The sequence below is a fragment of the Pseudochaenichthys georgianus genome, chromosome 19 (genome assembly GCF_902827115.2).
Source record: "Pseudochaenichthys georgianus chromosome 19, fPseGeo1.2, whole genome shotgun sequence".
Classification (NCBI taxonomy): Eukaryota; Metazoa; Chordata; class Actinopteri; order Perciformes; family Channichthyidae; genus Pseudochaenichthys; species Pseudochaenichthys georgianus.
The window spans coordinates 14174944-14198776 of NC_047521.1; the positions used below are offsets into that span (position 1 = coordinate 14174944).

The 23833-nt window shown below is 42.2% G+C and overlaps 2 protein-coding genes across 5 annotated transcripts in view; both read left to right on the top strand.

The window, feature by feature from the left end:
• Positions 1–14: 14 nt before the first annotated feature.
• Positions 15–15741, top strand: LOC117464443 (synaptopodin 2-like protein). Its single transcript, XM_034106873.2, has 5 exons — positions 15–231; positions 3319–3470; positions 3577–3843; positions 4349–4716; positions 12129–15741. Exons 1-5 carry the CDS (start codon positions 130–132, stop codon positions 14843–14845), a joined length of 3606 nt encoding a protein of 1201 aa, XP_033962764.1. The 5' UTR covers positions 15–129; the 3' UTR covers positions 14846–15741.
• A 7063-nt stretch (positions 15742–22804) lies between these two features.
• The window catches only part of myoz1b (myozenin 1b), a 17676-nt gene continuing 16647 nt past the window's right edge, over positions 22805–23833 (top strand). Inside the window, exons 1-2 of one of the 4 annotated variants that reach the window (XM_034106914.2) lie at positions 22806–22964; positions 23515–23605. The gene's annotated coding sequence lies outside the window, so the exon portion shown is untranslated. Of the gene's footprint in view, positions 22965–23514; positions 23682–23833 lie in introns of those variants that run through there. The other 3 variants (XM_034106915.2, XM_034106913.2, XM_034106916.2) reach the window with 3 other exon arrangements.

Genomic DNA, 23833 nt, shown 5'->3' on the forward strand with positions numbered 1-23833 from the left:
TTTGCCGTGGTCACAGAGAGGATCGAGAGAAAGACCTCACTCATTGATACTTGAGGAGTGTGAGGAACTGAGGAAGGGGAGAACAACTTATTCACCATCATACACACACACAGCAGGCTGTGAGCTGGGATGGTAGCTGAGGAGATTGTGGTGTCCCTCGCTGGAGGCTCCCCGTGGGGCTTCAGGCTGCAGGGTGGAGCGGAGCAGCAGAAACCTCTTCAGGTGGCTAAGGTACAGTTTGTGCGTACATTATGAGGCAGAAAAGACTTGTTGCCAAGGTGGTAACATGAGTAGACAGGTTTAATGGAGACTGCAGCTGTTAATTGCGGTCTGAGGCCTTGTCTTGGTCTTGTGGTTTGTAATCCACGCGTTGGTTAGAAACTTTATCGTCAACATAACATCTGAATAAATGAACTCGTAGCTCATTTAATTGGTGTCCCACTGGGCTTTATTTTGGTGCCTTCATATTTTTTTTCGGGTGTAAAAAAACTAAGAAATCTTGTCAGTGTAATCATCTAGTTCTTTCACACACATTTTAGTCAGTAAATGTTTTTCTTGTTTGTTTTTAGCTCATTTTTAAAAGGCAAAATGTACCGTATTATGGAGAGCATCTGTAAAATGGAGAGGGATTAGTTTGATGAGTCATTAAAATGCTTTGAAAGTAAGTGTTACTCAGGAACATTGAACTGTTGAAAAAATTATCATCTCGCTGCGACAGAAAAATTATCATATTCTCAAATGTTCTCATGATCTTTTGGTCAAAGCCAATTTAATACACTCTTGTGATTCTGTTGGGTTTGTGGGTAAAAGCGTGAACACACTGATTTGAAAGTGGAAGGACTCATCACTGCATCCTAATGCGATCACGCAGTATCAGAGACTATCAGTGTCTACTGTGAACACACACACCCAGTCAATAATGAACTTGTTTCAGATCTGTCATCGTCACATATTTATTAGATATAATAATCCAACTTAAAGCCCCCAGGAAAATTCTTCTTTTTTCCAGTTTGGTTTTTCCAAAAGCTTTTTGTGTCTGTGTTTATGTTTGTTGACAGTCCAGTATGTAGTCTCTAATAAGAACATCTATTCTGGAGAGGAGGAATGCGACCTCACTCACACTGACGTTACAAAAAGTTGGCCGGTCACTTATGAGCTGTCATAGCTTTTGATTCAAAATGGAGGAGGAGTGGCTTTGGCACAATAAGCCTCTCTTTATAAAGGATTTTAAGGCAGATAAGGTCACCTTTGATATGAGTTTGATCAGTGTGTGCTTCATTGTGTTGGTGTATATGTGACCTGTCTGTGTGGGTGTGTGTGGTTGGGCATACCTCAGATAAGCCATTTTGGGAATGAAGCACAAACTAGAGGATCAGAATTGCTTATTTTAAGAGGGGTTGGAAGCTGAGAATAGAAAAGGGCCATTTGTTCACACACAGAGCCCAACATTGAAACATTTCCTGTATTATGTAGTTTTATTTGTAAGTCAGTATTGGCCCAATATTGGTGCAATTGTTAGTTTTATTTTCAGTTTTCCATCACATTAGCGCCTCTCTTTCTTATCTGTTGATATTCCTGCCAGGTTTTATTTTGAGTTTGTGGGGAACATATGGCGAATGACAGGCATCTCCCGGTGGAGACCAGCTGTTAAAACCCCCTCTTTCAAGTGTGTGTGTGTGTGTGTGTGTGTGTGTGTGTGTGTGTGTGTGTGTGTGTGTGTGTGTGTGTGTGTGTGTGTGTGTGTGTGTGTGTGTGTGTGTGTGTGTGTGTGTGTGTGTGTGTGTGTGTGTGTGTGTGTGTGTGTACATTTGTATGAGTGGGAAAGTACAAGATGCAGCTTGTCTTATAGGCTCTATGAGCCAGCTATGTGATTAATGGGTCAAGAGATACTGATAAAGGCAAATAGAGTCCAAGTAGGTGCGGGAACACACTTTCCATTTTTGCAGATAAGCCGTATGTATTATTAGTATGAAAATGTGAGGGGTTGAAAGGCTTTATCTTCTTCTAATAGAGGAAACTGCAATCTGGTGGACAAGAATACTTTCCTTCCTATTTATCACCCACCGCCCGCAGACATACTTCCTGAAAGATCCTATGACATCATCTCTTAGCGACCTCCAGGAACAGCTGCATGACTTCAGAAGTTATTCTGATACAAGGGGCAAGGATGGCTGTGGGTGAAAAACATTGGAGCTTTAGGTCAATCTGTAGGACTTTTACAGGGAGAACATTAAAGTAACAAATATGCATGACTGCCACTGAAAGGATTTAAAGCCCTAAAAATCTTTTATTATCATTTTCTTTTAGGATAACATAAGATAAAACATTATCCATCGTAAATTCCTTGGAAAGTGTTCCACCTCAATTTCAGAAGAGTTTACATTTAGAAGTCTAAGTTACATTATTTTGAAGCTTAGAAAAACTTTCTCTCTTTATATTTAGTAAATGTTCAAAAAAGTGTGGCAGGTGCACTTTGATGAGGGTATTTTTACAGTGGGCTGGCATCAAGAGCAAACAACTCCACAACTTTAATCAAATCTGTCAATATGAATCTTAAAGTGCAAATATAAACTCTAAGATAACAACAAGGTGCAAATCCGAAATAATATATAATCTGCAATACCAAAATGTAATCCTGAGTCCTTCCACTTCCATCAAATCTCTGTGTGAATGATTAGTTCAAATAACTGTAAAATGTCATTTCATTCATATATGACCCCATCACTAGTAGTTGGAAGCTGCTAAGACACTATGTTTAAAGTCACTTAAAAAAATAATATGTATGTGAAAAAAGCTTTATTTGTTGCTGTGATGTATATCACAACATATTCATCATTCAGGCTTAAGTTTTAAACTGTTCCTGACAACAACAGAAGCAAAGTATTATTTCAAGTAAAAATACATCATATTGAGAAGCTTCGGTTAAAATATAGGAGTTAGCACTAAAGTGATTCACAATACGTTTTGTGGGACATTTTGTGAAACTTAAAACAACAAAACAGAGGTTCCTAATATTGGGGTTGTGCTCCCACAGGGCTTGCAAGAAAAACAAGATAATAAATAACATCAGGCCACAATAAATTATGTCATTCTTCCTTTATTCTAAGCGTTTATTTCTTGGGAAATAGTAGATATCTTCAACTGGAAAACCCTTTGGACACAACTTGTAGACATCAGTGTCATAAATAATATAAATGCTAATAAGTATTGGAAGGTGAAGGTCAGATGGGAAAGTAGACCATTTATAAATGTGTATATTCACAGCAGTTTTCTTCAGCTACCAGTATGAACATGTTATTGATCCCTGTCTTTTCTCAGGTACGCCGGCGCAGCAAAGCGTGCAAAGCTGGCCTGAAGGAGCATGACGAGCTGGTTGCTATTGGCGACCATACGTGTGCCGGGCTCAGTCACTCTCAGGCCATGACCCTCATAGACACAGAGCTTGCTATGCTCTACCTCAGGGTCAAAAGGTCAGAACATGGTCCCCCACACTGTACTTAAATCAGTCTTTTTGAAATGAAGCTGTAACAAGCAAACTGATGTGTGTTTTTCATTTTCAAAACTCGATGTCCCCAGGGCACCTTCTGTCTCTCACTCCTCCGTCAGGGTCCTGTCTCCCCCCGTGGGAGCGTTGCCCGACCATTGTCCCTCCATCCTCTCCCCCACCGGGCTATACAAGGGCATCACTTCCCCTCCGGACAGCGAGGCTTACTACGGAGAGACGGACAGTGATGCAGACACACAGTCTCTCACACACCGTCGTCAACGCCGCACCCCTCCTCACGCACGCTCACCTGCGCGCTATGACAACCACGAAGAAGAGGAGACCTCAGAGATGAGTGGGTAAGGGACAGAGACTAAAAAGGTTTATTTTGTCAGTCTTTCAAAAAAAGCTGTCACATAATAACTGATCTATTTCTAAAAAAGTAGTGAGGGCAAACTTTTTTACATAGGCTAGAAACTAGAACTAGAAATACCATAGTCTTCATATATTCTATAACAAATAAAAGTCCTGAATTATAAATGTTACATATTATGCAGAATGACTACTTTTAAAGTGCTTTTATATCATATTTTTTTATCACATGTAAGAGTATTTTAATGTTTGCCAATGTGGAGCCAGTTTGAGAGAGACTTTTTTTAACGTAGTGGAGTAAAAAGAAAATGTCCTTCTGAAATGTATTAAGTAGAAGTACAAAGAAAATGCAAAATGGAAATGCTCATAGTGCCACAATATGTGGGAATTGTACTTGTATATGTAAATGTACTTTGTTACTGTCCACAATTGCTAAAGAGGATATCTAGCACTGCAGTGTTATAATCTGTTGTGTTTTGTCTTTCCTCGGAGGTATGAGAGCGCCACAGATGGAGGAGCTTACATGCAGGGACAGTGGGACGCTCTGTCTCTCCCTGGTGCTCCTCGCAGAGAGCTCATCTACCAGCCCCCCCAGACCGAGTGGACCACTCCAGCACACACCCCTCACACTCCGACCCCTGATCAGGGCCTGATGGAGGCGGAGGGAGAGGTGGACAGTGGGTTCCAGGAGGCAGGGGTCTGCTTTGCGCTGACCTGCCCACCGCTCGTGTCTCCTGAGCGGGCAAAAGAGGCCCTGATGTCGGGCTCTGGGAAATACCTGGTGCCCATGGTGGGACCCCAGCAGACCCCGGTCAGCGACGAGCTCTCCACCACCTACAAGGAAAAAGCACGGCAAGCTAGTGAGTATTATCTTCAGACAAAACTAAATAATCCAGAGATCACAAAGTGGTTAACAAGGGAAAATAAAAAAAGGGAAAGTCATATACAGTGCATATGCATAATGGGAGAAAAGTAAACCATACAAACAAAGTTGTTAAAACATGTGTTTGTTCTATTCATGGTAGTAAATTCATACATATGCCAGCCTTCATGCACATGCAATTACGAAACAGGTTCTAATCAGTGTTTTTGTAGCAATTTAAGCATCAATACCACCTGATTGCTGAGGCTGCTGAGAGACCACATCTGAAAAACATAATGACATGTCCATCTTTGTTTAGAATTTAAATTGTTTGAGGAACTAAATAAAAGGGTTTATGGACAAAATTGTCCTAATTTTGAAAAAACCTACAAGATCATTCCGATATGTCAGAGGTAACCGTGATCTGATGGTTACATTTATTTATTACAGTTATTCAGGAAATCATGTTTATTTGAATTCTATGCATACAAATTCATTATTTTCTAAATAACTGTAATAAAATAATAAATTGGTATAAGTGGCTTGCGGCTCCACAGTGAGATATTATTTCAATGCTTATTTTACTTACTGTTTTCAATCAAGTTGGAGAATAGTAAACCAGCTATTAACTTAAAACAGAAGTCATTTTAGTTTCTCATGGTGATGCAGCTAGACTATTTTTAGTTTTGCCTTTTTTTTCATTGAAATTCCAAAGATTCCCTGGTGTCTTTAAAGGCATCAGCTGTGTCATTGTGAAGCTCATCGATAGCTAGACCTCCCTCTAGTGGTTATTTCAACCCAAGCCTCCAGTTACATTTACAGGCTGGTGGTTATAGGGTGAGATATACCAGACACCTGCAGAGGTATTCCACCTCCCCCATTTCCCCCCATTTCCCCCTTCCTCCCCCCTCTGTCCCTTCAAACCGAAGTCCATCTCTTCTGTCAGTATTCAGAGCATTTGCCTCACTCGCTGTATTTATAGGTATTGAAGCTTCTGATCAACAGACTGGACACAACTTTGACTTACAGCCCAAACAGCTGAATATGTTGGGTGTGTTGGCATCAATGTGTGTGTATGTGCGGTGTATGGTACGTGTGCAAAGTGGACTATGAATCAGTGAGTATGATGCTAGTGCTTTAAACATTTGATTGATTGATTAGTCAATCAAAGTCATATACAGTACCTAGAGAAATGCCAAAACTAAACTGCCGTTCTCTCCTTTATGTTATTGTTAGTTAAATATATTTAGTTTTTTGGCCAAAATTAAAAATGGTGGCTAATGTTGTGAAAAAGGATAGGGAACTATATCCTGAGATAAAAGTACAAGATATGTTACGTTTGTTTTTCATACTGTTTCATTCGTTTTTGTTCCAATACAAAATACTGTAGTTTTATCTCTCCCTGCTTCCAAACGGTGTCATATCTAATCTCACTCTCTAATGGCAGTACAAGTCTAAAGCAGGGGTTCCCAACCTTTATTGTGCCAAGGACCGGCAGATACATTAAAAGAAATTCGCGGACCGGTTGTCAATTTTCACTGATTTTAATTACTCACCAGAAGGTGGCAACATAGGACAATTGTGTAACAGCCTGAACAAATAATAGAACAATATGCATCCAAAACATATTAACAAAGTTTAAAACCAGGATACAATTAAAACAAATTAGGACCACTGTACACATATTGATATAACTGAAATGTCAGTGAGACCCATGGGCTTGTTTGCCAGCCATAATAACGTCATACCGGGGCGTTCGTTCCGGTGAACTCCGACAGCATTTAGCACTACATCGAGATTAAGATTAAACTTCTTTTGGGAACACCCACATATTTATGGAGTTGGCCAGATGTGTCTAAATTACTGTTCATGGTAATTTGAAAACAAATGCCGTTGTTGGACACACACACACACACACACACACACACACACACACACACACACACACACACACACACCGGGCCGTTCAATGTGTGTGTGTGTGTGTGTGTGTGTGTGTGTGTGTGTGTGTGTGTGTGTGTGTGTGTGTGTGTGTGTGTGTGTGTGTGTGTGTGTGTGTGTGTGTGTGTGTGTGTGTGTGTGTGTGTGTGTGTGTGTGTGTGCGTGTGTGTGTGTGTGTGTGTGTGTGTGTGTGTGTATGTGTAGAGGTGTGTGTGGTTGAAACGTAGCACCCTGCAGTGGGGAACACAGTGAAGGCGGTGTGTACGCGCTGGTGCTGCACTTCTCAGAGGCTGCCTCCTGATGCTGCAGCCATTTCATGAAGTGAAGGAGGTTTTACAAATAAAAAAATAACCCTACACCCCTGGCCGCAATGTCCTTAAAATGAAGTCCGAGTTCGAAATATATCTCAAATAATGTATGCACTGCCATTTCCCCACATACACATAACGGTCTGCGATGAAACGGTTGTCTCCTGTGTGCACCACTTCCTATTGGCGCACCGGTAACTTTCTCTGCGCACGAGAAACTTTATGCTAACCAATTTTGATATATTTTGTATGTTTCGGATGAAATAATATGACTGGTTCAGGTACGGAAAAAAAATGGAATTTTGTTTTGATAAAATATTTTTATATATTTATAATTCTGCAAATATTACGATAAACTCACAGCTATTTCGCGGTCCGGCAGTAACACCTCCGCGGACCGGGGGTTGGGAACCCCTGGTCCAAAGTACATGATGCTTTATATTTAAGCAAAACAATCGGAAACCACTAGACAATCGATGAAGCAGGGGCGGATCTACGGGGGGGCAAGGGGGGGCAGCTGCCCCCCCACTGAAGAGCCTTGCCCCCCCAGCTGCCCCCCTAACTTTTGTTTCCCTAAAACTGTACTAAAACAAACCTACACTATTTCCACAAGCTTCTCAAGCAACAAAACAAGCATTACATTAGTTAAAATTGAATCATTTTAAATATCATTTTAGGCCCGTTAAAAACGCAGCTACGGCCCTGCATTAAACTGCGGAGTGGCGTTCACACAGACCGCGGCTCACACCGCTGCAGAGAGGGAGCGAGCTGTCCCAGTACCTATGGATCAGCTTCCCCTGGGAGAATTTCCCTTTCCACTAGTTTTGTTTTTACTAAGGACGAGAGCTTGAAACTAAATATTAATAAAACACTGCCGTTTGAATCGATAGCGTTTAACAGACGGGCGCTGTTTGGGGCGTTACGTTACAAAATACTACGCAGACAGCGTTAGCTGGGAGATCGACCACTTTGCTAAACTACGCGGTAGCCTACTATTAAATCCACGTAAACTACACATCACAGCCATGAGGCCAGATCAATGAAACCAGGATACATCCTTTACCGTAAAAACTGGATCCAAACACAGCTGCCCGTGTGCGCTTGATCAATACTTTCTAATGTTATATTTATGATATGCTACATATTAGCTAGGCTACATGGCCCTAACGTGTAAAGTTATACAAGAATTTGTACCAGTGCTTTTCACAAGTAGACTCGTGCAGGCCGTATCGGAGTGATTCAACAACAACAAAAAGACATGAGAAGTGATCAGGACGAACAGAAAGAGGAAAAGGAAAAGAGAGATGAAGAGACCAGGAGGGTCAGAGCAGGAGGAATAGGAGGAGATGAAGAGACCAGGAGGAAGAGGAGGAGATGAAGAAATATATGTGAGGAATAAAGATGAAGTATCAGAAAGAGGGCCAGAGGCAGGGATCAGGAGGCAGATGAAACTCCAGCTGGACCACATGGTATGTTCTTATTCTCCTTACATATTCCATTACAGCAGCTCAATCTAGCAGCTCTTAGTATTGACAAATATTGATTGAAATATGTTGCTGCACAGGTCACCTGTAGCTCTCTGAAGAGATGGGTGATGTCATTTGTGTACTTAATTATAATTAAGTACTTACAGTATGCAGAATTCTGAGTATTCTCTGAATCGGGTGCTTTTTGGGTCTTTACATCTTTGAAAAATGAAACCAAAATGTTTGGTCATAACATCTGGTAGTGGACTACTTACATTTTCCCACCTCAGGCACAACATATAAATAATTAGGCCTACTAGGAATTTCCTTGAAAAAATGTAACAGGGTTGAAGTTTTTGACAAAAAGTAGGCATGAGACCTTGTTTAGCTAATATATGGCACCACATGGAAGTCAAGGACATTACAAAATTGTAATATTTTGCAAAACTATTAATTATTTACTATTATTAATTCATACAACATAGTTGAAATGTTGAGTTTGTCAATCTTAATCTGAAAATACAAAAACTGAAATATAGGTAAGAGAAGAAACTGACACTTTTGTGATGTAATTCCCTCAATGCAGATCACACATGGACTGATCCATTATTTTAATAGGAGGGTAAATGGTATGGCGTGACAGGGTTGAAACAAACTGAGGGACAATATTGCAATTTCATAGATAATTCAAGTATTTTTTCAGAATTGATTTTTGATCAGTTAAAGTTGACAAGCATATGATTATATTAGCAGCAACATTTTGGGATAATTGGCCATTTTGATTTGTTTAATATTAAATTAATATGTAATAATGCTTAGTGAGGATATGCAAATATGTCTGTCTAAGACAACCAATTTTTTTTAAAACAAAATATATATTTAATTTTACATTGTAATGCAAAACAACCTGTTCCATTAATTCATTGCTTTAAAATACATTTTGTAGTTTCCTTTCATTTAAAATGGTTGAGGTAAGCTTGGGGGACTCAAAGGGCACCCGATTGTTTGTCTGAACACCTTGTTTCTCTTGTGCATTAAGAACACTTGTGTTAGGGCATGAATTAACAATAAATAGGTTATATACAGTATAAAATACCACGTACTGTCCGCCCTCCTATGCCACCCTGGCATGACCTCTTGCCTCCCCTTCCCCCCCCCATGTAAAATGTTCTAGAACCGCCACTGCGATGAAGGAAATCATTTGTCTGTTGCAGCCCCACATAATTCCTACTGTGCTGAAGAGATGTATTTCAAAGGAATGCTTTGACAATTGGGGAAACACACGTCTTACTGAAAGTAAGATGAGAACAATCATAAGATTGAGGGATTTAGCCTAGTTTAGCATCAATATTGGAAACAGGGAGGAACAGCTAGCTTGGCTGTGTCCAATGGTAACAAAATCTAACTATAAACACCTCTATAGCTCATTAATTATGTTTTATCTCATACATACAAAAACCAAAGTATAAAAAAGACAATTTGCAGTTTGTGAAGGAATATTCAGAGAAATATCTCGCCAATAAGCGTATAGAAGTAGAATAATTCCCATAATGTCGAACTATTCCTTTAATCTCCAAAATTGAATCATCCTAGTCTGGTTACCGTATCATTATACCAGGACATTGCAGCTGATCAAACTGAATAGCTATGCACTGACCGAGTTGAGATTATAGATGAGCGAATGTTGCAGTATAATGAGGGATCTATCATCCGGTACAACAGGCTGAAAGACTTAGGTTAGGGCTTTACTCTAGGACAACTGATGACCGATTCTGGTGTTCAGGGACCTGCCCTTTCTCACGTTACACACACACACACACACACACACACACACACACACACACACACACACACACACACACACACACACACACACACACACACACACACACACACACACACACACACACACACACACAGCAGTATTTGTTATGTGTGAAGTGTCAGCAGCAGAGAACGGCACATCAGTAAGAGTTATGACCAAGCTCTCTCCATCCTCTATAAACTATAATTAGCTTTATGAACTAATAAACACACACAAACACATTGATACACACACGCTGAATGACACTGCTGTCTAAATATCCTCTGGTGAGGGGTCTTCCTGTCTTTGTGTTCCCGTGTATGTGTGTGTAGGTGTGTGTGTTTGTGTGAGACAGGACAGGTGTTTGATGCCTGTCAGACAGACAGGAATAGTGGGTTGACATCATGTGTTGATTTGGGTTACTGGACTCAGACAAAGGTCTTTACATGGGCTGTGCCCTGAGGGAAGAGCGTGAAGACAGAGATTCAGAGCAGAACTGGAGTCTGTGAGGGTGTGTGTGGGAGGACCTGAGGGACTTTAATGATACACACACGCTCACATTTGTGAGATGAGGGACCTCATATCTGCTTCAGATTCAGACCTAGTTGGACACAGAATCCCACACACCGTGTACGCAGGTAAGACCCATATGAACTCTACATGTACATGTAGACTCACTCACATTAGAGGTCATTTGTTTGCAATAAATTGCCATGTTTCAAAATGAAGAGGAATTGCTAATTATCATGCTCTGTTAGCACCTTTGAAGGTTGACCTTTAATCTTTACTTCGGATGGTAAATCTTATTTTGTGGTGTTACATTGTAACGAAAATAAATATAAGCTGATGTGTCAACCAGTAATGATACTTGATGAAGTTGTGTTGCTTATTGTGGGTCATAATTCATAATTAATTAAATAAATTACAAATGATCTTTAGCTATGTTTGGCAACATGGCTCGAGGGGTAGCAAAGTTGGTCCGCCTGTCGGTTGGTTTGATGAGTCAACCACATACAGTAAGTCGGGAATTAGATATCTCAACAAATACTGGATGAATGGGATGCCATTTCGGTTCTTGGGCGAAATGCTTTTGAAATAATTGATTATCATGACATATGGTCTTTATTCATTTTGCCCTATGGATGAATTGCTTTTTGTTGATCTCTTGATCTTTCATCTAGTGCTATGAATGGGTGAAACCATATACTGTGGTGTATGACCAAATACCTACAAAAAGAATAACACCCTCACCAGCCACGCAACTTGTTTTTGGTTAGTGCTGATTACCAAATGCCAAAATGATAAACTAAGATTTGTTTTGCTTCCAGTTCAACTCTGATAACTGCTTTGAACCTTGTTATATCAAGTCTTTGTTACAGATATATATAGGCTACTTTACAGCTTTTCAACTGAAATATCAAGTTACATAGTGTGTGTGTGTGTGTGTGTGTGTGTGTGTGTGTGTGTGTGTGTTGTGTGATGTGTGTGTGTGTTTGTGTGGTTATGTAAACTTGACTTTATGAACGCCCTAACCCACCGAGGGTGCATTAATAGCCAAGAAGGCCTAAAGTCTCAAATAGCCTTGGACTAAGCAGAGATACACACCTGTGCACACACATACACTCATGCAAGTACAAGCACAGGGGTGTGTCACTAAACTCTTGAGAGCAGCAGGAATTCTTTGTTCCAAATCCACAGCACACACACACTCCTGTCCGTCACCGGTAATCCTCACTGTATCATTATCGTGTAAATCAGCCTCTGTTGTGGTCAGTGACGACAATCACACTGTTGTTTGTTGCATCTTCTTTGTTATTCGTTTTCAAAAATCCCTCCTTTGTTTCTTCTTTCCCTCAATACCTTTAATCTCTTTCCTCTTCCTGTCTTTCAGAGTTGCACCGAGGCGAGAGTGTGGTGGAGAAACAGGTGAAAGAAGCTCGCACCAAATGTCGCTCTATTGCCTCTTTGCTGACTGATGCTCCCAACCCCAACTCGAAAGGGGTGCTTATGTTCAAGAAACGCCGGCAAAGGGCCAAGAAATACACGTTGACCTGCTTTGGAAAAGCTGAGGGAGATAGAGGAGGGGATACAGAAGGAGACACGGGAGGGGAGACAGAGGAAGAAGGAGGAAGCTCCATACTGAGTGGCTCTGAAGTTGATGAAGAGGGATTCTCAGCATTTGACCCTACCTGGGACACTGGTTATCTAGACCTGCTGGACAGGAAGAGCTCTGCCTGCCCATCAACCACACCGACAACTCCAACCACGCCAACAGCCAATCACAGACAAGGGCTGGACATCTCCGCCTATTATACTCCAGAACGTGTGACATCTGTCAATCAAAACCCAGGGTTGGAGGTCTCAGGGTTGGAGAGCTCAGCCTATCACGGTGCAAGGCTGGAGAGCGGCATTACCAAGCAGCCAATCAGTAACCACGCTGCACACATGTGTCCTCCATCTGTGGCTATGACCAATGGGGGGTCAGTAGCTGTTAGTCGGGCTAGTGTCATTCTGAGCCCATCTCAGACGCCCTTTCAAAGCCAAAATGGGCAACATGGCAACCCTAACCCTTGTCCTAACCCTAATCTCAGTCCAAGCACAATGACAGAATCAGACCAACACCTGAATCCAAATGTCCTGAACCGCACTGCGCGCCCCTTCACCCCAGGCCCTTCCTCTTCTCGTCCATCTGTAACCTCTGTGATGTTCCGCCCTCCTCAACCCAAACCCACAGTTGCCGCCATGACAACCAAACCGGTGGCAGCCGTCTCCATGGTAAACCTCCAACCTACTCGGATTGCACAAGGACCTGATCCAAGGAGAGCGGTTTCTAGCACTTCTCTGTACATCCCTGCAAGAAACAACAACATCCACAGTCCCCCATCTGTTAACCCTCCTCCCTCCTCTCTTTCTTCTCCACACTTCTCCCAGCCTGCCACAAACCCACCCACATTTAACCCTCAGCCCACAGCGAATGGTTACCCCTCCGCCCCGTTCTCTCCTTCCACAGCTCAGAGTACCCTGTTTTATCCACCACCTGCTCAACCTTTCTCCCCTCCGGCTCCACAGCCATATACTTCTTCTGCTGCTCCTACTTATCCACCTTCCTCCAGATACATCTCTGCCCCTCCCATCTCCCAACCACATCACCCTGATCTGACTCAAGTCTCCTTCCATGCCCAGCCTACCCCTCCTCCTCCTACTCCTCCAACCCAACCTTCTCAATATCCACCTGTCCACCCCTACGTCAACATGACAGGCTCTGCAAATCCTGGCCCCCATGCTGCCATGGCAACTGTATCACCTCTGCAAGCTCCTTCCTCTGATTCTCTGGCGTCACGAGAGGAGCGCATCGCAGTCCCTGCCGCTCGCACCGGCATCTTGCATGATGCCCATCGTCGCAGCAGCAACAAGAAGCCAATGTTCTGTGCAATCCAGAACAGAGATGTATCTCCAAACCCAGACCTGCTGTCGATGGTCCAGAACATGGATGTTCATTTTGGGAGAGCTCCTGGTGTTGAACCTACAGCTACCCCCAGTGGGGAGGCCGGACATGAGTCAGGGCCAGAGGAGGACTGGCTGAGGCTGGGGGCAGAGGCCTGCAACTTCATGCAAGCTCAGCGAAGAACCAAGCCACCCCCTGTAGCCCCCAAACCCCAAGCCCCTCAGGTGCCACAGCTAGCGGGTAAGGGAGGTGAGCTGTTTGCCCGCAGGCAGAGCAGGATGGACCGGTACGTTGTGGGGCGATCTCCCTCTGTTGCTGCAGTGCCTTACTCCCCTGCCCAGATGAGGGAGCCCTCACCAACACCTTCTCTTCCTTCCACCTGGAAGTACTCCTCCAACATCCGTGCTCCACCTCCCATCAGCTACAACCCCCTTCTGTCTCCCTCCTGCCCTCTGAAGGCCCAGAAGAAGCCTGAGGTCACAAAGTCTGGGGTGGCTGGATCTAAAGGACAGAAAAAGGGTCTCAAGTCTATCGACATTATGAGCCACCAACCCTACCAGCTCAACTCTTCCTTGTTCAGCTATGGCGGTGGGGTTCCCCAGGACACCTCCAACTATCAGAAGCAGGGAGGAATGACTAAGGGTCCTCAGAAGACAGCACGAGTATATGAGGTGAAGCGCTTTTCCACTCCTCCGCCAACATCCACAGGGCCTGCTCTCAAAGTGATTGTACCTCGATCAGCTACGACACTCGGAGAGCCGATGTGGCGATCTGATGTCACCTCTCCTCCACCCATTGCTGGCCCAGTCCCCTACCAACCCTATCAACCTCAATGCCAACCTTACCAACCTCAGTGGGCCACCTCCCCTTTGTCTCCCCCACCTCCCCCTGCCCCTACAGCTCCACTTCCTCAACTTCCCAACTTCTCAGCTGCTCCTGCTCCAAATCAAGTACCTACTTTCTGCCACCTTCCACCCTCCAACTCTGCGCAGGCCAACAGGCAGTTTAAAAGTGCACCAGATTTGAGTCCAATTGGCCCCAATGGTTCCTCTCGGCCAGCACCCTGCAGCAATCTACCTAACAGAGTCCCCAGGCCCAGGTTCAGCACTTCAAACATGGGTCTGCAGCCTAGTGTCTGGCGCCCTGGATTCACTATGCACTAAACAGACTCTGGACTGCACATAATAAACCATGGCTCTTTGAGAACATCTAGCCACATGTTCTAAATAAGTGGATGCATTTTTTGTTTTGTGACATTGTTATTCAGTGCTGCGGCCAGCCACGTTTTATCACCAGATCTGTTTGGATTAGCCACCCATGTAGACATTTTGTCGCACACATTTAATCGTGTTTACTTTTTTTTCGGCAATGCTGTAGCTAGAGGGAACATTTTTTTCTTTTTTAGCAAAGTCAATGTAGTGTGGCAACCAGAGAAAAGTATAACAACAAAAAATGGAGAACAGCAGATTGAAATAACAGAAGTAGATGCTAGGTGAAACTGAAGCAAAGTTCTGTAAATATTGTATTGAATGATGAAGAATTAAGTTTTAACATAAAAAGAAGAATAGAGGATGTGAAACGATAAAACTGTTGTTAGAGAGATGAGCCAAAGATGTGAAAAGGATGGAAAGGAAGCACAGATGAAGTGACATTATAGAAACGTATTGGGTATAAAAGGTGTGGATTTTATTCATAACTTCCCAATCTGCAAAACATCCCAATGTAGCTGTTGCCATCCAACGTAAACATATCAGAAAAGGTGCTTTATGAGGAGATTTGAAGGAGCTATTGCTAATGTTATTCCCCCTCTGTTATATACATTTTAAGGAGCTGTGTTTTATGATTCTGTGTGCCTTTTTTTAGTTGCAATCTGCAGCAGTGTGTGTTTTGTTTTCTGTAGTTTCTCATCGGGCGAGGAGCACTGCTGCCACGAAGAAGGGAAGCCTTTTACAGTAGTCTTGATTTCCGATATGTAGATATGAAACAAGAGATGTATAACATGTCAGTTTAGCTTTTTTCCACATAGACATGCGGTTGAATAAAAATAGACATGACTCACCTCAGCTGTCACTCTGTTTCTGCTTGTGTCACCCACCGCTACATTACTCTATCTCCTCCTCTCATTCATTTTTTCCATTTATCTATCTTTCAGGCATTTACTGACTCGTCTAATAGCTTAATTGCTCTTCGGGGATTTTAAAGACCAAATACACAGCCTTTGAAGTGATAGTTCCGGCATCAGGAAATGTTTTTTTCTTTACTTTCACCACATGGAGGCACTGTAGGTTGTGCCATCTAGACATGCTGCACCACTACAGTTGGTTTGACTCTTTTACATAACTAGAAAGTGCATGTTTGACATTTAACAAAACAGTTATACATCTGGCAGGGGGGGTTATTTTATCATTCATCTTAAATATATTTTCTAGATCCTTACATAGGAGCCTATAGAAATCCGGTTGAATGAAGAGATTCAAAATGTAAAATGCATTCATCTCTTTTCATACTCTTCTATTTTAGATTATGTTCCTGATAATTGCAGTTGAACACATCTTTGCAGGATTGTTGGCCTCCATTTTAGAGCCGTTTAAATATGCCGACTGATGGCCTTGGAGCTGTGAAACCCAACCAAGACCACAGAAAGGGATCTAACCTCTGACCCGTGACTGAGATCAGGTGACAGGCGGGGCTAACTTTAGCTGCTAACCTTAGTCCTGTTCAGGTCCACTGGTAAGCATAGCTGCTGTGATAGTGGTAGGTACAACAAACACACACACACACACACACACACACACACACACACACACACACACACACACACACACACACACACACACTCCATTTAATCTATTTTTGAATCTGTTAATCTCCAGTTATTTGGTTCAGTACTAAACTCTTAATTCCGATGGCCTTTTTTACAATGTGATTGAAAGCTGAGGGGAGGAGCCACCTTGTACATCCTGTCTCCTCCCGATGCTTTACCAAAGTGCCTCTTTACTCACGTAGTGGTTCTGGGTCAACAGAGTCAAATGCTTAGGGTAAGGGGTCGGGGTTTAGGGTCAGGTCAGATAATGGACAAATACATTTATTTTTAGGTATTTTAAGTCTAAATAATAAATTACAATTTACTGATCTGTTTGGCTTAATTTACTATAACTAAAAGGACATTTTTAATAAGCAGGCAGCTTGGTAATAAACCCTCTATCTGGGAGTTATAAACTGATGGATTTATAACCAGGCTACACACACATCTCTATCAAGGACACCTGACATGTCCAATTTCAGGACTGCCACACTGCATGGGTGATTTTTATCTTTGCTAGTGGCATGGCTCTGAGCATAGCAATCTTATGCCCCTTTCACACCAACGCGTTGTCAGCTCCGGCTCGGAGCTGGAGCCTGAAAAGTGCCGGTTTTTCCTGTTCACACCGCAGCGGTGCCGCCTCTTAGCTCCGGAATCCGGTTCACTTCCAGCTCCAAAAAATTGTCGGTCTAGAGGCAAGAGCTTCGGAGCTAACGTCTCTCTTAAGTCGAGGCGTGCAGAAAACTAAACCCACCTCCCCTGGGGCCTCATTTATAAAGGGATATACGCTCAAAAGATGGCGTACGCCAGTTTCTACGCAATGTTTGCGATTTATAAAATACTAACTTGGCGGGAAAATGTGCGGTCCTCCACGCAAACTCTAACCCAGCGTACGCACTAAGCACAAAAACGGGAGAGACGAGAAACTGCGACACCGTTGGCAGAAGGAAGAATGGAGAGAAATATGTGGAAATAATACCATAAATAAAATGTTACCTCTCATTTATCATATATGAAGAATTCATTTTCAAACATTGATTAAAGCCAATCTAAAATGATTTAACAAACGCCTGTTTGAGACTCCTCAGTGCACACAAAAACATAACTTGGAGAAATAAATAAATACGGATATGTTATTGTAAACCACCTCGAATAATATGTTGTGTTAATGTTATGAAATGTTTTCTCAAATGATGCGGCAAGCAGAAGGACAGAATTACGTCTAAACTGACGCCGTTTTGCATTTCTATAGGTTGTAGATAAGAGCATGGTTTTATATACTATCATGTTTAATCGTGTTTTATGCCGTTTGCCAAGACTTGATAAGTCACAGGAGGTATGGAAGCTAAGAACACCATATGTGGTAAATTGTACAGCTAATATAACACAACACATTAGTTGTATTTCCTTTAACTGGTGGATATAGAGTTGCTGCAGTGGAGACGCTGCGCACAGCTGATCGACAGCTGGAACACAAACCACCAAATACAAAAACATAATTCAGATCCAGTCGTCATGACTCCACTCCGGAGGGTTTCCCCGATCATTTCTTAAAGTTTCTCATCAAGGGGGTGTCTCCTGTCCCCGGTACAAACACACTGTCTGAGGAAGGCTATGTCATTAACCTTTTTCGGGCCATTTATTTATTTATTTTGGTGACGATCCGACCTCCATGCTGCTACTCTGGTTCAAACTGCATCCACCAAACAATATGATTTATCTCGACCTCCCCAAAATAACCAAAATCTGACACGGTGTGAGATGTCTTTTTTAGCTGTTGAATGAATGAATGGGCGTTTCTTTGACTATTTATAGGCAAATATGGGCGTTACGTGAAGCCCACAAAAGCTGCACCGCATTTCGAGTCGGTTGTGATTTATAAAGGGAAACCGGCGTAGGAAGTGCTGTACGCACTTTCCTCGCCGGTGCGCAATGTTTGGTGAATCGGAAAATGTCGGAACATTTCTGTTCCTATTTTTTGGATTTCTACTACGTAAGCAACCTTCCCACGTGAATCCTACGCACGGCGTTATAAATGAGGCCCCTGGTCGACTGTCATGCCTGCCTACAAGCAGTAGTGCCTATAAACACACTTTATAAAGTCAGGCAACACTAACCAGGCTTCGTGTGATTCTGTTTATTTGTACCTTACTTTGACCATCCGTTCACTGTTATTGATCATTGTGGAGAGAGGCAGACGTTTTTTTTTGTATTATAGCAGCTATCGGATGGAATCAATACATGGGCTGCACAGGTTTTCGTGTCCGACTATCATAATAAAGTAGAATCATAATAAAAATACGCCGGTAAAATGTGCCTGTAGAAAACGGTTTATGCCACAATAGGAATAGCAAGTAGTCAGTTTAGCTTTGGTTGCTAATGCTAACATCACCCATTTTATACCAGAGAAACTTTCATAACAGCGTTGTGATGCCAAACAGCGTCAATTCAGACTGACACACATTCACTTAAGGGGAACTGGGGATATGTAGCTGCTTGTGTGAGTCGGACAGTGAATACTTTAGAGCGGCCGCTGCAGTGTGAGCTAACGGGAGAATAAACTCCCGTGGAAGAGCAGCCAATACTGCAGCGGTCGGTAAATGCCGCAGAAACACATTAATAAACAATGAACCACGGCACTCTGGAGAAAAGTATAAGGTTGGAGAAGTCGTTATTTAATTTAATCTGGCTTTGTGTGATTAAAAGCAACACGATCATCGACCCGACGCAGTTCCCCGTTGTTGTGAGCGCCGTAACGCCGTTGGGGAGCAAATCAGCGATGTAAATGGTGACGTCATGACGCAGCACCGGCAGCACCAGTCGGGCTCTGGGCGGTGTGAACAGAGTGGGAGCAGAAAAGGGAAACCCGGAGCTGAACCAGAAAAGCTCTAGCTCGGAGCTAGAAAGGGAAAAGCGCTGGTGTGAAAGCCGCATTAAAGGGCCTGTCGGCAATGGTGCTTGGTTGACTCACCATTTTTGTCCAGACTGCAATATCTTAACAGCTATTAGATGCCATCAAAAATGTACTGACTTTTCTGTTCCCCAAAGAATAATTCTTATATAGACTTGGTGAATCGGATTATATTTAGCGCCACTGGCAGGTAAACGTTACCTCTGAAATATCTGAAGAACTAGTAGATGGATAAATCTGGTGGTGCAGACATCATGTTCCCCTTGGGATTGATGTAATCAGTTTGGTGAGCCTTTAACTTTTTTTAAAGGTCACATATCATGTTATTTTTAGGCAATAGCATAGGTCTCAGATATATAAAAATATATAAAAAACATGTCTATGAAGTGTTTTGCTCAAAATACCAAACAGATCACCCATTCTAGCCATGCCTCATATCCCTCTATTTCACTTCCTGTTTCAAAAGTGCTGATTTTATGTATAAAGCTTTAAAAAAGAGGGAGGGGAGTTTATGCCTGCTCATGCGGGAGATGCTACCGTTAGATACTGCGGTGATGAAACGCCATATCATGGATTATCAAGGATTATTTCTGCAACAGTATGGAGCTCAAAGGCTTTCTCTCTTGCCGGTTATACCACAAGGTGAGTTCCTCTTTATTTCCTGCTTCTTCACACACATGGGTTGCGTTCCGATAATCCAAAAATCAGCTCTTAAATTCTAACCCTATCTCCTATTCCTTGACCTCTGAGTGAAACGTCACAGGGTTAAGGGATAGTGGATAGGAGAATTCAAAAGGACTTAGGATCAGAGACTGCGGTACTTTAGAGAATCCGAATGCACTTTCATTATCCGACGTGTTTATGATGCGCCAGCGGACGTCATGAATGTGCGTCTGGTGCTGTGGAGAAACTATGGAAACTACAGTTTTATATACAGTGGACTACAACATGGATGTTTAATAAGAACGAGGGACTACTGTGAACTCATCTAGAGACTCTGCACCGTGCTCTGATGGTGTTGTTTTATGCTTTATGAACGTGGACAACAGAGAAACATATTCTTCATGACCAAAGTTGGAATTGAAATAAAAAAGGAAAGTGAAACTTATGCTCGTCACCCTCTCCCTCCGGTCCACATTAATACAAATGATCCCAATACGTATGATTGTATGAAAATATCTTAAAATCAATACAAATGTATTTATTATAAACGTTAGTCCTTAACATCTATCACTGTGTATATCACCATTCAAACATCTTTTAAAAGTTGAACAAACCCCACACAGCTCAGTAAAGACTGTGAGATGTTGACTTTATTTGATCATTTCAGTAAAAACTAACGTTCATATTTCTCTTTGATTATAATACTGATGAACGTTCAAAACAAAGCACTTTGGCAACTTACCACATACGTTTTAAAAAGCTTAATAAGCACCGTAACTTTCATGATATCATTTCTCGGTCATAATCGGTTGTTTCCGTGAACGGCCGACTGTTGAGTGACGGCAAATGCTGCGGCTGCAATGCATTGTGGGGCAGCATTTTCTCCTCTCCTTTCGGTTAGGGAGGTCCAGTGGTTCCTAAGCTAAAGGAGGTTATAAAAGAAGTTTGAAACCTCCTTTCCCTTCATTTGGAGAATTGGAACGGCACTTATCATGGCTGCCACTGAGGGACTTCCGGGTCATTTCACTTGGTTAGGAAGGTTCCTAAGCTAAACGCAACCCTGCTCTCCAGTACAGGTTAGCTCTGAGTGTTAGCAATGCTAATGTAAACACCGACCATATTACGTCCAAAACAGTCGGGCATTGTTTCTGATAGCAACGTTTATGTGGGTCCGCCGCCGATATGACGTCAAATCGCCGCAAATCTGGATCAGCTCCGTTGTACCCCCGTTTTTAGAGATTTGGGTACGGAGGAAAAGAGAGAGGGTTTTATTTTCTGACGCTGCGTGCGTTCCCTGACACACCGGGAACACATATTTATGTATGAAATACATTGTGCATTTTGCATGATAGGTCCCCTTTAATACATTGGTGAAGGACCAAATAACAGCAAAATAATTCCCATTAGCCCCAATATACTTTTGTTAAGTGCTGAACTACAGATGTTTACATGCTTAGACTTTTTAAACAAAGATGGTGAACTTGGCTAACATTAAACCTGCTAAACATCATATTGTTAGCATTGCCATTGTAAGCATGTTTGCATGCTAGCTTTCCTAAATAAAGCGGCACAGAGCCACTGGTGTGTCCATTGACAGCATCGTGTGTAATTCTGCAGTAACAAACTTTCTTAAGTGGATACGTTAAATGTGTTTATAAATACTTTGCTATTGACACATTTAGCAAAGTCATTAGCATTCATTTGGAGTTATGTGTCTGGCCACCTGATTATGTAGGCTGTTGTTCTCTCTTTTAGCTCTATTTTCATCTCTACTGACCCCTGAGCAACCCCTGTCACCCTTGTTTTGAACATTGTAATTTGAATATATATAAAGGCTTCTGGTTGACTCCTAAAAAGCACGTGACTGACGAGGAACTCACACTGTAGCCGGGAGCATACAAGGCATGCAGCCACAACATTTGTTTAGCTGGAGGAGGATGAATAGAGACTATGAGAGGGGGAGAGAGACACATCAACAAAAGCATAAATGCCCTTAAGCACATAACACCAAGTGACAGGGGAAGAAGGTAACTGCTAGAAATATGTTTTCTATTCTCAGGATTTATTTGTCGCTCTTATCAAACGCTGCTGTTGTTTCCCTGTGAATTGAAGGGATGGGACAAATGATTCTGGCTTGGAATTCAATGAAATCATCATTTTTTTTTATTTTAATTTATCCTTTATTTATCCAGGAATGTCCCATTGAGATACAAGATCTCTTCTTCCAGGGAGTCCTGACCATCATGCTGATCTTTATCAATTTTACTAGAATCTGCTGACTTTCACAATCAGGATTACATATATGCTACCGATGCATTCCTTCCCTGTGTTCCAAAGGCTTATTATCAAATGTTATGAATTCTTGCTGAACTATTTCTTCATTTTAAAATAGCCCTGGTTTTTCTGAAAGGGAAAAATACCAACACCAACAGGTTATATTTTTAAATCACCTTTCCCACTTGACAAAAAACAAAACATTATTACTGTCATATCACAAAATGCAAAACCTGCAAACAATTTTTAATGGAAAAGGGTATAAGTTACATGTCATTTTAACATTTGTAATTTGTTTCTATGTTTTTTTTAATACATAGATAAAGTTGATACTTGAAAAAAAACGTTGTCAGTTTTCTATGATCATTTATCTTAGTAACCTGTGCAATTGTAACACCACACCCACCCTTTCTACCCAAACCCTCCCCCCTGCCCCCCAACCCTGAAGCCTGGCCCATAGCACTGCAGCAGCCCTAATGATAGGGTTTCACTCTCTCCAGGGCGAAGAGGAGGGCAGGCAGTACAATACAAGCTCTTGGACACAAATCTACCTGGAAATCTATATTCCTCCTCCTCTGAGCAGTACCTTTTTTCTGTGACCTTCTGTGACCTGTGGATAACTGGGTCTGAGGTAAGACATTAGAGAAGTGATATTGTGTGACCGCAGCTATAAAGAAATGTCTCTAACATGTGCCTTGAGTGTTTGTGGCACTGATGCTCACAGAGTTGTCAAATCATTCTAGATCCTATTTAAATACAGTGAGACAGTTCAATTTAAGTCCTGTAGTATTGTGATTTTGGCCGTGGCCTGTGGAGGTTTTAGTATTTCAAATACATTAAGGAATTAAAATAGAAGCAGATGCTCTACTTCATATTTTATGTTAATCTATTTTTATTTTTTTTAAATGTCCCAGAAATGGCTAAATAATTGCTTTACATGATACTTAATTTGACCGGTTTATTGCAAATACAGTTTCTCGAGTAAAACGTTGCTTCAAATGTAATTATTTCTAAATCATGAGTGCCAGATGGTAGATTTCTTCCACCCGCTCTTGCTGTACTTAACACTGTGGTATGGGATGAATGTGGCCTTCTGCATTGGAGTTTTTAGTCCGCGGGTATGGATCTATGTGTGTATTTTGGAATGTGCTTACTGATGCCCTTTTGCCCTTCCTCCCCAGCTGTCTCCTCAAGATTTATCAGGAGCTAAAATCGGCTGGTCGTGGCGGGTGGGGGGGTCAGCACCATAGGAGCGCCTCTTCTCTCAGAGAGGTGGTAACTAGACCCAGGCCCTCCAGCAGAGCAGCTTACCTCCATCCGGCCTGTCCTAGAACATTCAAAAACACCTGTAATCCCCAGTTTTAATCCATAGCCAATGACTCACATTAATCACAAGAGAAAAGCTATTTGAGTGCAAATCCGTGAGTGTGTGTGCTGGTACTTTTAAATGTACAGTCCCACTCCTCCACTATAGAACATGGGTACATAAAAATAGCGCAC

What these genes read in the sequence shown, in the direction of transcription:
- LOC117464443 (XM_034106873.2), top strand. Translation starts at nt 130, where the DNA reads ATGGTAGCTGAGGAGATTGTGGTGTCCCTCGCTGGAGGCTCCCCGTGG. An exon ending in CTCTACCTCAGGGTCAAAAG is followed by an intron (nt 3,471 to 3,576) that starts GTCAGAACATGG and finishes CGATGTCCCCAG; the next exon opens with GGCACCTTCTGTCTCTCACT. An exon ending in GGAAAAAGCACGGCAAGCTA is followed by an intron (nt 4,717 to 12,128) that starts GTGAGTATTATC and finishes CCTGTCTTTCAG; the next exon opens with AGTTGCACCGAGGCGAGAGT.